A 14,045-nucleotide genomic window follows, 5' to 3' on the forward strand; every position below is an offset into this window, starting at 1 on the left:
GTGGGAAGGGGTCAGGGGCTAAGCTGGATTCATGGAAAACATCATCCACCACTTCTAAAATAGGGGGGATGGCCAGGGGTCTGTGCTGGGGCAGTTGGAGAAATTCTCTAAGTCTTTTCTTAGACTGGGGAAGTCCTGAGATTCCCACTGGAAATGTTCCCTGAGGGTGTGAAAGGTTTCCCCAAATGAAAGGTCCTCTGGAGGGGAGGCAGAAAGGATGGATTCCTCTGCATCTGAATCCTCATAAGCAGTCAGAGGTTGTTGTCCCTCTTCAAAATCTGAATAGTCAGATTTCTCAGAATCCTGTTCTGTCATAACGTCTGGAGAAGGTTGCCTTTTCCTTTTAGAAGCTGTGGCCTGACTAGCCCGGATAAGAGAGATGAAATCCTCCGCCATTTTAAGCGTTTGTGCTTGGGGTGGTGGAGCAGGAGCAAGATGGTAGCTAGAAGCAGATTTCCTAGGAGTAGCCTGGCTTCTAGGCCTGAGAGAATCAGTTGGTCTGAGAGAAACGGTAGTTGATGAGAAGACGTCATTTTTTTGTATAGATTCGGTAGTGCGAAAGGCCCCCTCGGAAGCTGGTGCCTGCGTCACGGCTTCGGACCCAACCGAGGCAGAAACAGCCAAAGGCTCGGAAAACAAAGACTATTTCCGAGGCATACCAGACTCCAAAAGGGTCTCGGTAGAGGCCTGAGTAGATATCCAACTGGGCATCAGGGGCTGCGAAAGCACCTCACTGAATTCCAAAGAACTGATTACCTGCTTAGCGGCAGTGTCGTCGGAAGGCTTAGCCTTGTGTGGTCTGTCTCTATCTTTATCGCTACGTTTTTTCAGAATGTCCACGGATTGTTGAGTGACTGACGAAATATCAGAATGCGAAGACAGAACACAAAAATAACTGTCTACAATTAGATCTCTACAGCAAATGGTTCTCGCATTAAAGGGGGCACAGATCCAGCATTGGGGAACGTCATGGTCTGGGCCTAAACAAGTGAAGCAGTAAGAATGGAAGTCTCGGTGCGGGATCTGCTTTCCCGAGGCGAGACAATTGTTAACTTTTTCAGACATCGATTAATGCAAGAAAAAGGGGTCCCCAATGGGGTACTTAGCTTTAGACGTTCTCAGTTGAAATTAACTCTGATAGTGACCGAACGGCACTCGTGCGAACTGCTACTGCTATGGGCTCCATGGCAAGAAAGACTGATGTAATGACGTTGGCTGCCTTGCTTTACAGCACTGACGACCTGATGTCAGACTACAGGTGACTGCAGCCAATGCAGAAAAACAATGACTCTGGTATTCGGGCTGGCCAAGGGCTACCACAGCAGGGATAACCCACAGGTGATGACTGCAACAGTGAAACATGAAGAACATCAAAGCCTGCTCCTCAGCAATACCCCATATTGGAACAACCTAACCCAGCAGCAGGTAGTTCACATGGGGAGACTTACATGAACCATTGGACAGCCACCCCAACACACCAGCCCAAGAACAGGAATCTAGACTAGAAGTTTCCAAAAGATCAACCATCCCAAAGGCAGGTACCAATAAGGAATGCTTGACCCTGTAGCAAGGGAATACACATTGGTTTCCACTTTCTCTTAGATGAGCAAGAAGTCAGTCAGCAAGAAAGAAGAATCTCCATTATGTCAGGAAGCTGCCCAGCAACAAAACAGATATCAAGAAGGGGCCAAACCCTTTGCTCAAAGAGGTTATTCCTACTAAAGGAAAAATCCAGTAAAAATCTATCTAGGTCACATTGCAACAACAACAAATGTATGCATGCTGAATACTACAAGCAAACCCTCATATACACTGCCCTAGCCAGAGCATCTAGGGAAAACAATACGCAGTTAAAGAGAAAGGAGTATTTCTAATACAATAAGTTTACACAGTGAAATCATCTCTGAGCAACACTCATGGGGATCAAGAAACTCTGAAACACGACATCCTAAACTCAACATGACAGAAGAACAGATGTTTCCCTAGCTCCACTCTCCCCCTCATGGGCCATTTTGTCTGCCAGATGTGCAAGGGCAGGGCAAAGGCTGGATGAATGCCGTTGTCCCCCCACCCCACTGCTGCGGTCAGCTTTGGGGGTGGGAATAAGTGACCTTACTTAAGTCTGCAGGAAGATGATACTGGGCATATGCCCTCCTACAGCAGCATTCCAGGGTGTCTATAGATTTGTATTTCATTAACAAAGACTAGCTCCAAAGGAAAGATAACCACGTTGTTCAAAAGGTACGCCCCAAGACCTGCTCGTTGTCCATGTAAAGAAATTGTCCAAGCTCTGTATAACCTCCTTAAAGGATATGATGTTCCAAAAGTAGTCAGAAGAGCTCTGACTAAGAAACAAAGACTCCTGGCAATGAACCAAACAAATAACAGGATAAAAACCGTGAGTCGTTATCCTCTGTCTGTGGGATCTAGACTGCACAACTGCTCAACGAATGTTGTCTCAAGAATGATTCATGGGTAAGGGAAGTACACATCAAGGGTCATGCAGCATAGTCAGAGGGCTACATAAGGCCAAGCACTGGCATCAAACCAATATCCCTACACGTGTCCAACACACACAACCTCAGGGCATACCAAAAGCTAAACAAACTCTTGATCACTCACTACTGGGTGGCTGCAGATGTTGGTGCTGGCTCACCCCACAAGAACTTCTTAACCCAAGTCAACCAATCTACATGGGCTGAGGAGGTTGTCTTAGAAGAAGCTTCAACTCTAAATACCATCAGTCTACAACAGGAAGTCTCAGGGAACTCTCTACTAAAATCAGGCAGAATAAATAAGTAACAAAGCCAGTCAGAGGAAAGATGACAAAACATCTCAGGGGAGCACCTGCAGGATAAGCAACTGTGGTGTGCCTCTTCTATACCTCAAATTCCCTGAAAACACAGGGGACTAAAGGAAAGAAACTGCAGCCTGTCTGAGAGGATCATCATCTTTGGCAGACATGAAAGGCCCTTGTTCATGTGCTAACGAACAAAATCATAGCTGAAATTCCATCTCTCACCAATCAATAGACACACTCCCCACCACTTCCCATCACTCTTCTGGAATTCAGAATTTTCACCAAAGAAAACAGACAGCAAGCAAAAGCAGAAACTTTTTATGGGCGACAGACTGAGAGCTGAACTGTATCAGACACTAAAACAAGAACCAGAATAGGGTGGTTATGCAGGAAATGACTGTACTTAAGAAGCTGACGTGTGATGTCATATGTCATTACAGTTAATTACCTACCTGTAAACACAGAAAATTTTAGTAAAGATAATGAATGCTGAATGGTAAAAAGAATAAACCCAACCTTACAACTTATCAAGGAGGGTCTCAGATGTCAGATCAGCTTAATTTAAACAGGGGCAATGTAAGATTTTCTTTAAGAAACTGTAGGTCCCATGGACGATGGAACCTCTTGAAATTTGGCCTAAAAAAACTCTCAAACATAATTTAACAGGCTCAGCAATAATCAGTGAGAAATTATTCCAGCCAAAATCAAAATTACCAGAGATATGGATATGAAAATTTAACTACGGTATCTTATCATCATAATAAATTTTTCACATATACCAGGCAGCAATAGAAAAAAAGCTGAAGTAGTAGTACTGACTGTTGACATCAAGCAAGAAAATCCTTTCCATTTTGCCTCATTGTGTCTTTCTTCATCCTCAGTGTCAGCCAACCAGCAACGCTCCTGCAATCAAATGGTCAATCTGAGAGGTGCTTGCAGGTGAGTGCCATCAAAGCAGACATCAGGGGTTCTAGGGCTAATAACCCTACCCCCTTCTCTAAGGCTTGGCATGCACGCTCGAAGATGCAAGTGCCTGCAATGCCTTCAGCTGTGAGTATGCACATTCCCACATATGCCAAATGAAAGTTGCTACATAACATGGCTTGGCACAGCTAAGCATACAACCTACTCCATAAGCTGCACACCACACACCTCTCTTCAGTAGGTGCCAGTACTGAGGTAGGCTGACCTGCCAATCTCCCCTCACAATTGGTGAACTTACACTGGGGCACTCACTCCAACCCTTTTTCAGCTTCTCTAGTGTCCAAGTTGCTAGTCAATCCTGGGTCGTCTGGGTCATGGCCACACCTTTAGCCCTCACAGTCATAATTTCAGCCCTCATGCCACAAAACTAATACTGAAAATCCCTCATGCCACAAAACTGATCCTGAAAATCCTTTACACTTTTGATAAAAATGCATTAATAGTTCTAAAAATCTGCTGTATGTGCCTCCTTCTCCACCTCTGACCTTCTCATTGAAGATGAGCTGTTTAAATCCATTTAATATATTCTTAACATGCAGATAGCTACAATAATAAATACTACTTAGTGTAAAAAATTAGCAAGTAAGAGTATTCAATACAGACATTCTGCTAAGCTCCATTTTGTGGCATGCATGTAATTTTGCAATCTTGGATGGTATCATAATGGTAAAGGCAGGCAGCCGATACTAATTAGCAATGCCTACAGTTAAGGTAGATTAACAATGGCTTTTTTGCAATATACCTTGAAGGAAATTGTAACAATACAATTATATAACAATGCCATAATTGTTTTCTTTCAGAGAAAGGCACATATGTGTGGGAAAAAAATGAACTGTGATACTAACATTTGGAAATGATAGGGTACACAATTTCATTATTTCTAGTTTGCACTGCTCTCCAGGTTGTTAGATTAATTACATTTAATCTCATAGTTTTAACAGGTGACATACTTTGCACAGTCCTGTTAGAAAAGAAAATCTAAAGCAGGATAATGTCAACTCAAATACTACTCATTCCTGGTTATAAAACTAAAGAATGAATATCTTATAAAAATGTTCAGACTGTTTTCTTACCAGCCATGTGTTTGTAACCACATCTCCCACTGCTGACTCTACATCGCAGCCCAATAAGGGTACTACAGCATAATCGGCAATGGCTCTACTCTGAGGTGGTATAAGCTTTCCAGCATGCTCTTGGATTAAATCTGCTAAAAGTGATTCCTCTTCTCCAATAAATCCAACTATGCGAAACCGCTTCTTGTTAAACAGGCAACCTTCAGCTGAGCCAGATGTCTCTGTCAAGGTGCTGGTAGGATATGAAGATAGGTTTTGTTGATTACCATCTATCTGGGTGATGTTCGTGACTTCACCAAAGCTAACACTCTTCTCTTTTCTTGCATCAACTGAAACCAAAGAAGTTTAGGTGAATTAGTTCAATAAGAATCTCACAAAAATTTGAAAAACACACTTGATTTAGTCACCTCTGATCAGTTCTCAGCTTGCTGCTCATAGTGTGCCAAGCTGCATCTGCATTTATAACTTACTCAAGCAGTCTTGTTATTGCTGAACAGGAAAAAACAAACAATGGATTACAGAGACTTTTATAAAGATGCGACTTAGACTTTGGCTTGTGAATATGGGATGAAACAGTCACAGGGCAAGCAGCCAGACTGATTACTGTTGTACAGCAGTATGTCAGCTTAAAGAAGAATATCTCAAAACCATAACGAACTACTTCAAAGTATTTAAGTATCTTGCTCCTAACACAACCACAACCAAACAAACAAAGGAGTTACACTTATGAGTGTAAAGCTAGTGAACATTCAACAAAGAAGGAAAATTTATAACTAAATGAAAGGTGTGAGTATCCAGAAAAACTAAGACTTGACAGCCTAAAGTAAATGGACCTTAAATAAACCTGTGACCTTCCGGGAAATGTAAAAAAAGAAAGTGCCCCTTAAGCAAAATACCTCAAGAGCCTGAATATGTAATACATGACTTAGGTTACTAAACACAAAGCACATAAGCTTGCAGAACTAATGTAAAATATACAGTAAGTTACTGACATGAAAGTCCTCAATATATTAAGTGGGTGCAGTTTAGAGAATATCCATTTAGTGTTCAGGGCATCATGAAAAATGCAAAGTAACCACGTTCCCAGAATGAATTCCCCTAATCAATATCAGAATCCTTTGAACCTGGGTTACGGACGAGGCATATTTATCCACACGGGTCACCAATTCATTTTCCCTCTTCAACCAATTATCTTCAGGAAGCAATACAAATGTTAAAACAAGAATAACTGCCTAAACCTGTTTTGCCTATTTTACTTTATTTTCCAAATATGGGCCAATACAGTCCTAGCAGAACAGTCACAAATAAATGATGTACACACTGGCATCTGATGCACAGACAAAAATTAAATCACTGTTGATGCTAATTCTGCTTCAAAACTGAAATGATCAATGAGTAGGATCAAAGAAAAAGGGTTCATCTCAGACAAGCTCTGTCTGAACACAGGAAACAGAGGTGGCCTCTTTCCCCTTTATCTTGTTTAGGTTTAGAGCCACTGGCAAAGAAAATAAAGGACTTACAAATTCAAGGAAATGAGTGGTATGGTAATCAAGAAAAGTTAGCTTTACTTGCAGGTGCTATTATTTTATACTGATAAATACAGAAAAGGAAATGTCGGTGTTAAGGAACATTTTAAGACAGGTTTAAATCCTTTTCAGCATACAAGATTAATGAAGACACACTAATACTCATATTTATAGGAACTTAAGATGAAGTATTTATTGCGTGGATTAAAAATAATTCTGCTATAGCAGCTAAGGGTATGTGGGAAGAAACAAGCAATCCAAAAGCTGAGAAAAGTACAGTTGTGTACACTTACCATAAATGTGGATGTTGAGTGTATTCACTGTTGCAGTCATTACATTTGGGTAATCTGCTGGCAGGTTGCCCTCAGTCGGTCTGATTAACAAAGTCTTGGGTCCTGCGGCAGTTGATGTCCCTTCTTCCATGATGTCAGGGGTATAAAACATGCAGCCGATGCCATTTTATTCAGTTTTTCTTGCCCCAGGTGCCCATATATATATATATATATATATATATATATATATATATATATATATATATATATATATATAGATAGATAAATAAGCAGAAATATATGTAAATGCACTTTTAGCAACATAACTTTACCTTCATCTACTAGAAAATATACCACAAAGGCTTTAGTATATAGTGAAGGAAAGAAAAGGTATAGAAAAGGGGGATGGCGGGTGGGTAACCCGGACTGCAACAGTGAATACACTCGAACATCTACATTTATGTTAGGTGTACACAACTGTACTACGTTCTTCATGTTACACTGCTGCAATCATTACATTTGGGTAGAATCCCAAAGCTATGGATGGGAGGATGGAACTAAACAGCATTAGGAGCGGCTATGAGGCCCTGCAGAACTGCAATGGCAAAGCCTGCCCTGGATTTGGAAAAGGAGAGGCAAATGATAATGCTTTGTGAAGGTATGAACAGAGCTCCAAGTAGCAGCCTCTAGAATGTCTTTGGTTGGAACCCCTCTGAGAAAAGCTGTTGAGATAGAGGCAGCTCTGGTGGAATGTGACCTGATCCCCTTGGGCACAGGTTTACCATGGTGCAAGTAGCAGAAACAGATGAAGTGGCTTATCCACTTAGAAACAGTCTGTTTTGATATAGCCTTCCCCTCTGACCTTGTAGCAAATGCTACCAGCAGTTGCTCAGACTTTCTTAGAGATTTGGTCCTGTTTAAGTAGAATCTTAGTAGTCTGTGTACGTCCAATGAATGCAGAATCCACTCCCCGTTGTTCTGCGGATTTGGGTAAAATGTTGGCAGGTGAACTGTCTGGTTAAGAGCCACACTGGATACCACCTTATGCATAAAAGAAGGATTTGTCCTGAGGGACACCCTGTCCGGGTAAAATGTAATAAAAGGCTCCACAGCCATGACAGCCTGTAATTCTGAAACCCTTTTTGCTGAAGTGACTGCCAAGAGAAAAGCTGTTTTCCAAGATAGAAATTTTATATTCGCAGTAGCTGCTGGTTCAAAAGGAGGCAGGGTGAGTTTTTCCAGCACAAAATTGAGGTCCAGTGCAAGAGTTGGTGATCTTCTGGGAGGCCTTACATTTTTGGCCCCTCTAAGATACTGTTTAAGCAGAGAATGAGAAAAGAGGGGAGGCTCTGCGTTGTAATGAGCCGAGATGGCAGAGGCATGGATTTTTATTGAAGAAAAAGATAGGCTCTTGTCAAGCATCTCAGTCAAATATTGTAAAATCTGAGGAATATTGGGCTTTGCTGTGTCTGTTCCTTGGGCTTGGTTCCAAGCACAGAATCTCTTCCATTTATCAGCATAAGATTTTCTAGTATTAGGCCTTCTGGCTTCCAAAATGACATCCATCACAGGTTTACTGAGAGGTGGTGTTTGAATAATTAAATGATCAGCCATGCTGCAAGATTCAGAGTTTGGAGCTGAGTGTGCGGAATTTGACTGTTATGCTGAGACAGCAGATGAGGTATTTGAGGCAAGTACCAAGGAGGAAGCTGAGACATATTCCTTAGAAGTGGGTACCAGTGCTGGCGAGGCCAGCCCGGAGCAACTAGGATCATTTTTGTTTTTTCCTGTCTGACCTTTAGTGAGACCTTGGAGAGAAGAGGCAAAGGGGGAAAGGCATAGACTTGATGGGTCTTTCCAACTGAAGGATAGGGCGTCCACTTTCCATGCTTTTTTGTGATGAGTTCTTGTGTTATCTATTTAGTTCAGTTTAGTTCTATCTAAATTCAATTGTAATAGTAAATTTTTAGTCTACTTAGCCAAATGTTCCGACTGTTTTGCATTTTACGTAGGCAAGACTGAGCGTCGACTCAGGGACAGAGTCTACGAGCATCAGTATGCAATGTCACACAACAAACTAGACAATGCTTTGGCTAAACATCTCCACTCATTCCCTGGTCATAAATTCAAATTTTTAGCCATTGACCAATATGTACAAGATGTTAGGGGTAGAACTGGAACTGTTGTGGCAGATCAGATTGAATGCCTTCAACTATCCAGGATTGAACGAAGCATGTTCCATCTCTTGCATACTTAAAATGAATAGTCTAAATAGATAACTTTAATATTTATAAATCTATCTATACAAGTATACATTTTATTTCCACACAAGATGGGGTTTTTTTTACGATACACGAGTTAACTGTTTTTTTACTATTGTCATGTCTCTTTACTTTGTCATGTTTTATGATCCAATATTAAGTTAACTTTTCACACAAAAAAGAATGATGTGTAATTTATATATGTAAGATTCTTTAGAGTGTATAGCTTTAAAACCAGAGTAGTTTTCCCGCACTTTTTCATTTAAAAGTATTGGCTATTGAATTTCCTTGTTACTTTCTGAGGAAGTTTGCTATATGACAAACGAAAAGCGCTTAAAAGTTTTTTTAAGTATCATGTTTTTTACAGACACTATTTGGTGTTTATTTGTGGATTAAATATTTCTGTCCTGAGTCAGAGAGCTGGTTTGCCACTTTTTGTTTCTTATGTACCACATAACCGTGGTGTTGTCTGTCTATCAGTAGTTGTCCTGGATGAAGCAAATCTTTGAAGGCTGTCAGAGCATTCTGAAAAGCTAGCATCACTTTCTGGTTGATATGCAGATGCATTTGTTTTGGGCTCCATTTGCCCTGAATGCATCTCCCCGCTAGGTGGGCCCCCTAAGCATAGTCTGATGCATCTGTAGTTAGGGTTTGGGTGGCAGGGGGTAGAGTGAATGACAGTCCCTTGTTTTGGTGACATGTCTCTGCCCACCAAAGAAACTCCTGTTGTAGGCAGGGAATGAGAGGAATCATTGTTTCCAGACTGTGACAATGTTGACTCCATAAACTTTTTAGGTACCACTGAAGTTTCCTCATATGCAGTCTCGCATATGGAATTAGTAGAATGCAGGATTCCATGATCCCCAAAGCCTGCAGAATTTGTCTTGCAGATAACTGGGTTTTTGTTGCCATTTGTTTGAAGTATGTTGTCAGTTGCCTTTGTCTGGCGTAAGGTAAGCCATCTGGGCAGTTGAATTCAAGCTTGCACCCAGGAATGTAATTATTTGAGAGGGTAACAGTTGGGATTTCTTTTCATTTATAGTGTACCCTAGGCATGTTAGAAGCCTTTTTACAAATGCCAGAAATTGAAGAAGAGTGTCCTTGTCCTCTGCTTTAATGAGACAGTCGTCCAGATAAGGATAAATCTGTATGCTTCTTTGTCTGCAGAATGCAATTACTGGTGCCAGGCACTTTGTAAAGACCCTGGGCACAGTAGATAAGCCAAAGGGCAGTGCAGAGAATTGGTAATGCAAAAAACCTGCCTTGAAGCGGAGGCATCTTCCGCATGATTCCCTTATTGGGATATGCAGGTATGCCTCTTTTAAATCTAGAGTCACTAACCAAGCGTTCCTGCCCAGCATAGGCAGTAGCTGTTGTAAAGTCAGCATTTTGGAATGTCCAGGAACCTGTTCAGTATTGGAAGCCAGGAATTGTCTTTTCTGGGTACCAGGAAAAGTCTTGAATAAACACCTTTTTATTCTGCTAAAATTTGACTTGGGATTCAATAAATATTTCTTCAGCCAGTTCGGATTGTGCGTTTTTCGTATTTGGTTTATCAGTGCTCTCATTGTTTTGAATAAAAACCTTGTCCTTTTTCCTTTTCTGGTACTGGTTGAAAAGCCCCCATATCCATGTGGGACATAACTTCTTTCCTAGCCTCTGCCCACTGATTTTGTGGCAGATCTGGCCATCCATCTGGAATTGGCAAAGTATGGAAATTAAATCTGTACCCCTGGGATACTATGTTTAATACCCACTTGTCCTGTTTGGCCAATTTTGAGCATGAAGTGCTAGTTTTCCGCCCAAGGGGGCTGCCAAAAGGTAAGTGCTTGGTATGGTAGAGGAAAGTAACTGAGACTGCTTACTGTAGGGTTGTGCTTTGTTTCCTCCAGATTTGGAGGTGGAGGCACCCCACTGCTTTGACCTGTAAGAACCCTGTGATTGGTTATCTGGAGCCTTTTGAACACCTGGATTTGCCTTGAGTAGCTCTGTTGGACACAAGAAAGGACCAATTTTTAGTAGGCCAGTGCCTTCTGAACCTGGAAGGCTGCACTTGCAAGAAATCTTTTACAGTTTGCATAGATTTAGATTTGTCTTCCATTTTCTTTAAAACTTCTTCTGCCTTATTACCAAACAGAGTATTATGCTGCAAGGGGGCATCAAACAATTTAGCTTTAACATGATCAGGCAGATTTTGCTCCTTGAGCCAGGCATGCCTTCTAATCACAGATCCAGTAACTGCAGCCCTGCAAGAGGCCTCTAAGGAATCAAAACCATATTAAAGTATGCTTTCCAACCTGTTCTGCTGAATGCAATAATTCCTGTAACTCTATTTTCCACACAATCAGAAATCAACATCATTTTCTGTTTCAGTAAGCCCATAACATCCTATTGATATTTAAGCATATGAAACTGGCAGTTTAAGGCTGTGATTGCCAAGGTAGCAGATGTATAAACCTTCTTTCCCCATCTATCCAGTGCCCTGGAATCTCTATCAGAGGGGATAGAATTTTTGGTTGTAGAGGCCTTTACACCCTTGGGACCTTGTGAAATCGTCTCAGGATCAGCAGCAGGATTTTTTTAATAGAAATTTGTGGGAGTCAGGAACCCTGTAACATCTGTCTGGCTTACTAGGAGTCAGAGGAGGGGAATCAGGAGCCATGCTAGATTCTGAAAACATATCATCAACAATGTCTAATACAGGAGGTATTGCCAAAGGCCTATGCTGAGGAAGAAGTAGGAAATCTCTAAGCCTATTTTTTGATTCAGAGAAGTCCTGACTCTCCCGGTGAAAATGCTCCCTTAACGTATGCAAAGTCTCTCTAAAAGAGTAATCCTCAGGAGGAGATGCAGATGGGATGGATTCCTCTGCATCAGAATCCTCAGAGTGGAATAGAAAATTCCTGATCAGAAGAAATGGAAACCTGATCTAAAGATTAATAATCAGTGCCTTGCCTAGACCTCTTAGCAGGGAGGGGGGGTTGGGAACCCCTGATCAAGGTAATTAAGTCCTCAGCCATTTTAATCATCTGTTTTTTAGGCATTGGGGCCTGAGCACATGGTCATGCGTCAGTTTTTTACACATATATGATGTTTTTGACCTTGTTTTTGAGGCTGGCGTGGGTTTAACATAAAAATGTTGAGGCCTGAAAACACTCTCAGAAGCTGGTGCCTGCTCAGCGGCTCCGGACCCATCCAATGGAGACACATCAGCGGGTTCAATACTCTGAGAATCTCGCAGCATACGGGACTCCAAATGGGTCTCAGTAGAGGCCTGCGACTCAAAAGTAAAGGGTATCAGGGGCTGCGAAAGCGCCTCACTGAGTACCGGCGAACCGGCGACTGGCTTAGGAGAAGCTTTGTCGGTTTTGGACCTCGACAGTCTGTCTCTGTCTTTTTCTTTGCGTTATTTGTGAACTCCAGTAATCGAATTACTAACTGACAACATTTCAGGATAATTAAATCTTGATCCAAAATATTTAGAAGCAAAAATATATAGATGCTCAACAGTGCGTTGGTTAAATCTAGCACAAAACCGACAGCAAGGCACGTTATGATCTGGGCCTAGGCAAGGAATACAGTACAAATGAAAATCCTTATGAGGTATTTGCTTCCCACAAGTAATGCAATTATTAGCTTTTACTGACATCGGTAAGGAGCAAGAAAAAGTTTCCCCAACTAGGTACTTAGCTTTAGTTTGAAGACTTCGGTTCTGAAACTCAAATGCGAAAATTTCAGGAGTTGGACGACCGGCACTTGCGAACTGCTTCTGCTTCGGGCACTGGGCGGCAAGAAAGACTGAATAAAATGGTGTCGGCTGCATGTTTTATACCCATGACATCCTGACGTCATGGAAGAGGACACAGCAACTGACGCAGGACCCAAGACTTTGTTATTCAGGCTGACTGAGGGCAACCTGCCAGCAGATTACCCAAATGTAATGACTGCAAAAGTGAAACACGAATAACATCATAAAAACACAAAGGTATACCTCCAACAAAAAGCAAATACACCAAAAAGGCTTTTTAAGCATAGTAACGGAAAGTAAAGGAATAGCCAGAACAAGTTAGGGGGCCGGAGGGAAGGTAACCAGGACTGCAACAGTGAATACACTTGAACATCTATATTTACGGTAAGTGTACACAACTGTACTATGTTCTTCATGTTTCACTGTTGCAGTCATTACATTTGGGTAGATTCCCAAAGCTATGGTTGGGAGGAGGAGTTCATATAGCATTAGGGCCAGCAATAAGGCCCTGCAAGACAGCAGTGGCAAAACCAGCTTTGGATTTAAAGAAAATTGGCAAATGATAATGCTTGATGAAAGTATGTACAGAACTCCAAGTAGCAGCTTCTAGGATGTCCCTGGTAGGAACACCTCTGAGAAAGGCTGCAGAAGTAGATGCAGCCCTAGTGGAGTGATATCTGACCCCTTGGGGGATAGGTTTTCCATGGTGCTTATAGCAGAAATGAATGGAATGGCTTATCCATTTAGAAATGGTTTGTTTTGAAATAGCCTTCCCCATCTGCCCCTGCAGCAAATGCTACCAACAGTTGTTCCGATTTTCTTCGAGGTTTAGTCCTGTCCAAATAGAATCCAAGTTGTCTGTGCACATCCAAGGAATGCAGAATCCATTCCCCTTTGTTCTGTGGATTGGGAAAGAAGGCTGGCAAATGAATGGACTGATTAAGAGCCACACTGGATACCACCTTGGGCATGAAGGATGGATTGGTTCTGAGTGACACCCTGTCCGCATGAAAGATGATGAAAGGCTCCACTGACATAAGAGCCTGTAATTCGGATATCCTTCTAGCTAAAGTGATTGCTAAAATGAAAGCTGTTTTCCAAGAAAGAAATTTTAAGTCTGCAGTAGCAGCTGGCTGGAAAAGGAGGTAGAGTGAGTTTCTCCAATACAAAGTTAAGGTCCCAGGCAGGGGTTGGAGCTCTCCTGGGTGGTCTCAAGTTTTTGGCCCCTCTGAGGTGCTGCTTGAGCAGGGGATGATAATGAGCTGAAATGTCTGAGGTGTAGATTTTAATGGAAGAAAATGACAGGCCCTTGTGAAGCATCTCAGTTAAGTATTGCAAAATCTGAGGTAAATTGCTCACTGTTGTGCTCATCCCTTTAGAT

At 41.8% G+C, this 14,045-nt stretch overlaps 1 protein-coding gene across 1 annotated transcript in view; it reads right to left on the bottom strand.

The window, feature by feature from the left end:
• The window catches only part of TOPBP1 (DNA topoisomerase II binding protein 1), a 1,495,804-nt gene that overhangs the window by 1,155,343 nt on the left and 326,416 nt on the right, over nucleotides 1-14,045 (bottom strand). Inside the window, exon 6 of the mRNA XM_044066718.1 lies at nucleotides 4,858-5,186. Coding sequence (XP_043922653.1) covers nucleotides 4,858-5,186 — 329 coding nt within the window. The remainder of the gene's footprint in view (nucleotides 1-4,857; nucleotides 5,187-14,045) is intronic.

Source organism: Protopterus annectens, chromosome 3.part1 (assembly GCF_019279795.1).
Source record: "Protopterus annectens isolate FY-2018-M chromosome 3.part1, PAN1.0, whole genome shotgun sequence".
Taxonomy (NCBI): Eukaryota; Metazoa; Chordata; order Ceratodontiformes; family Protopteridae; genus Protopterus; species Protopterus annectens.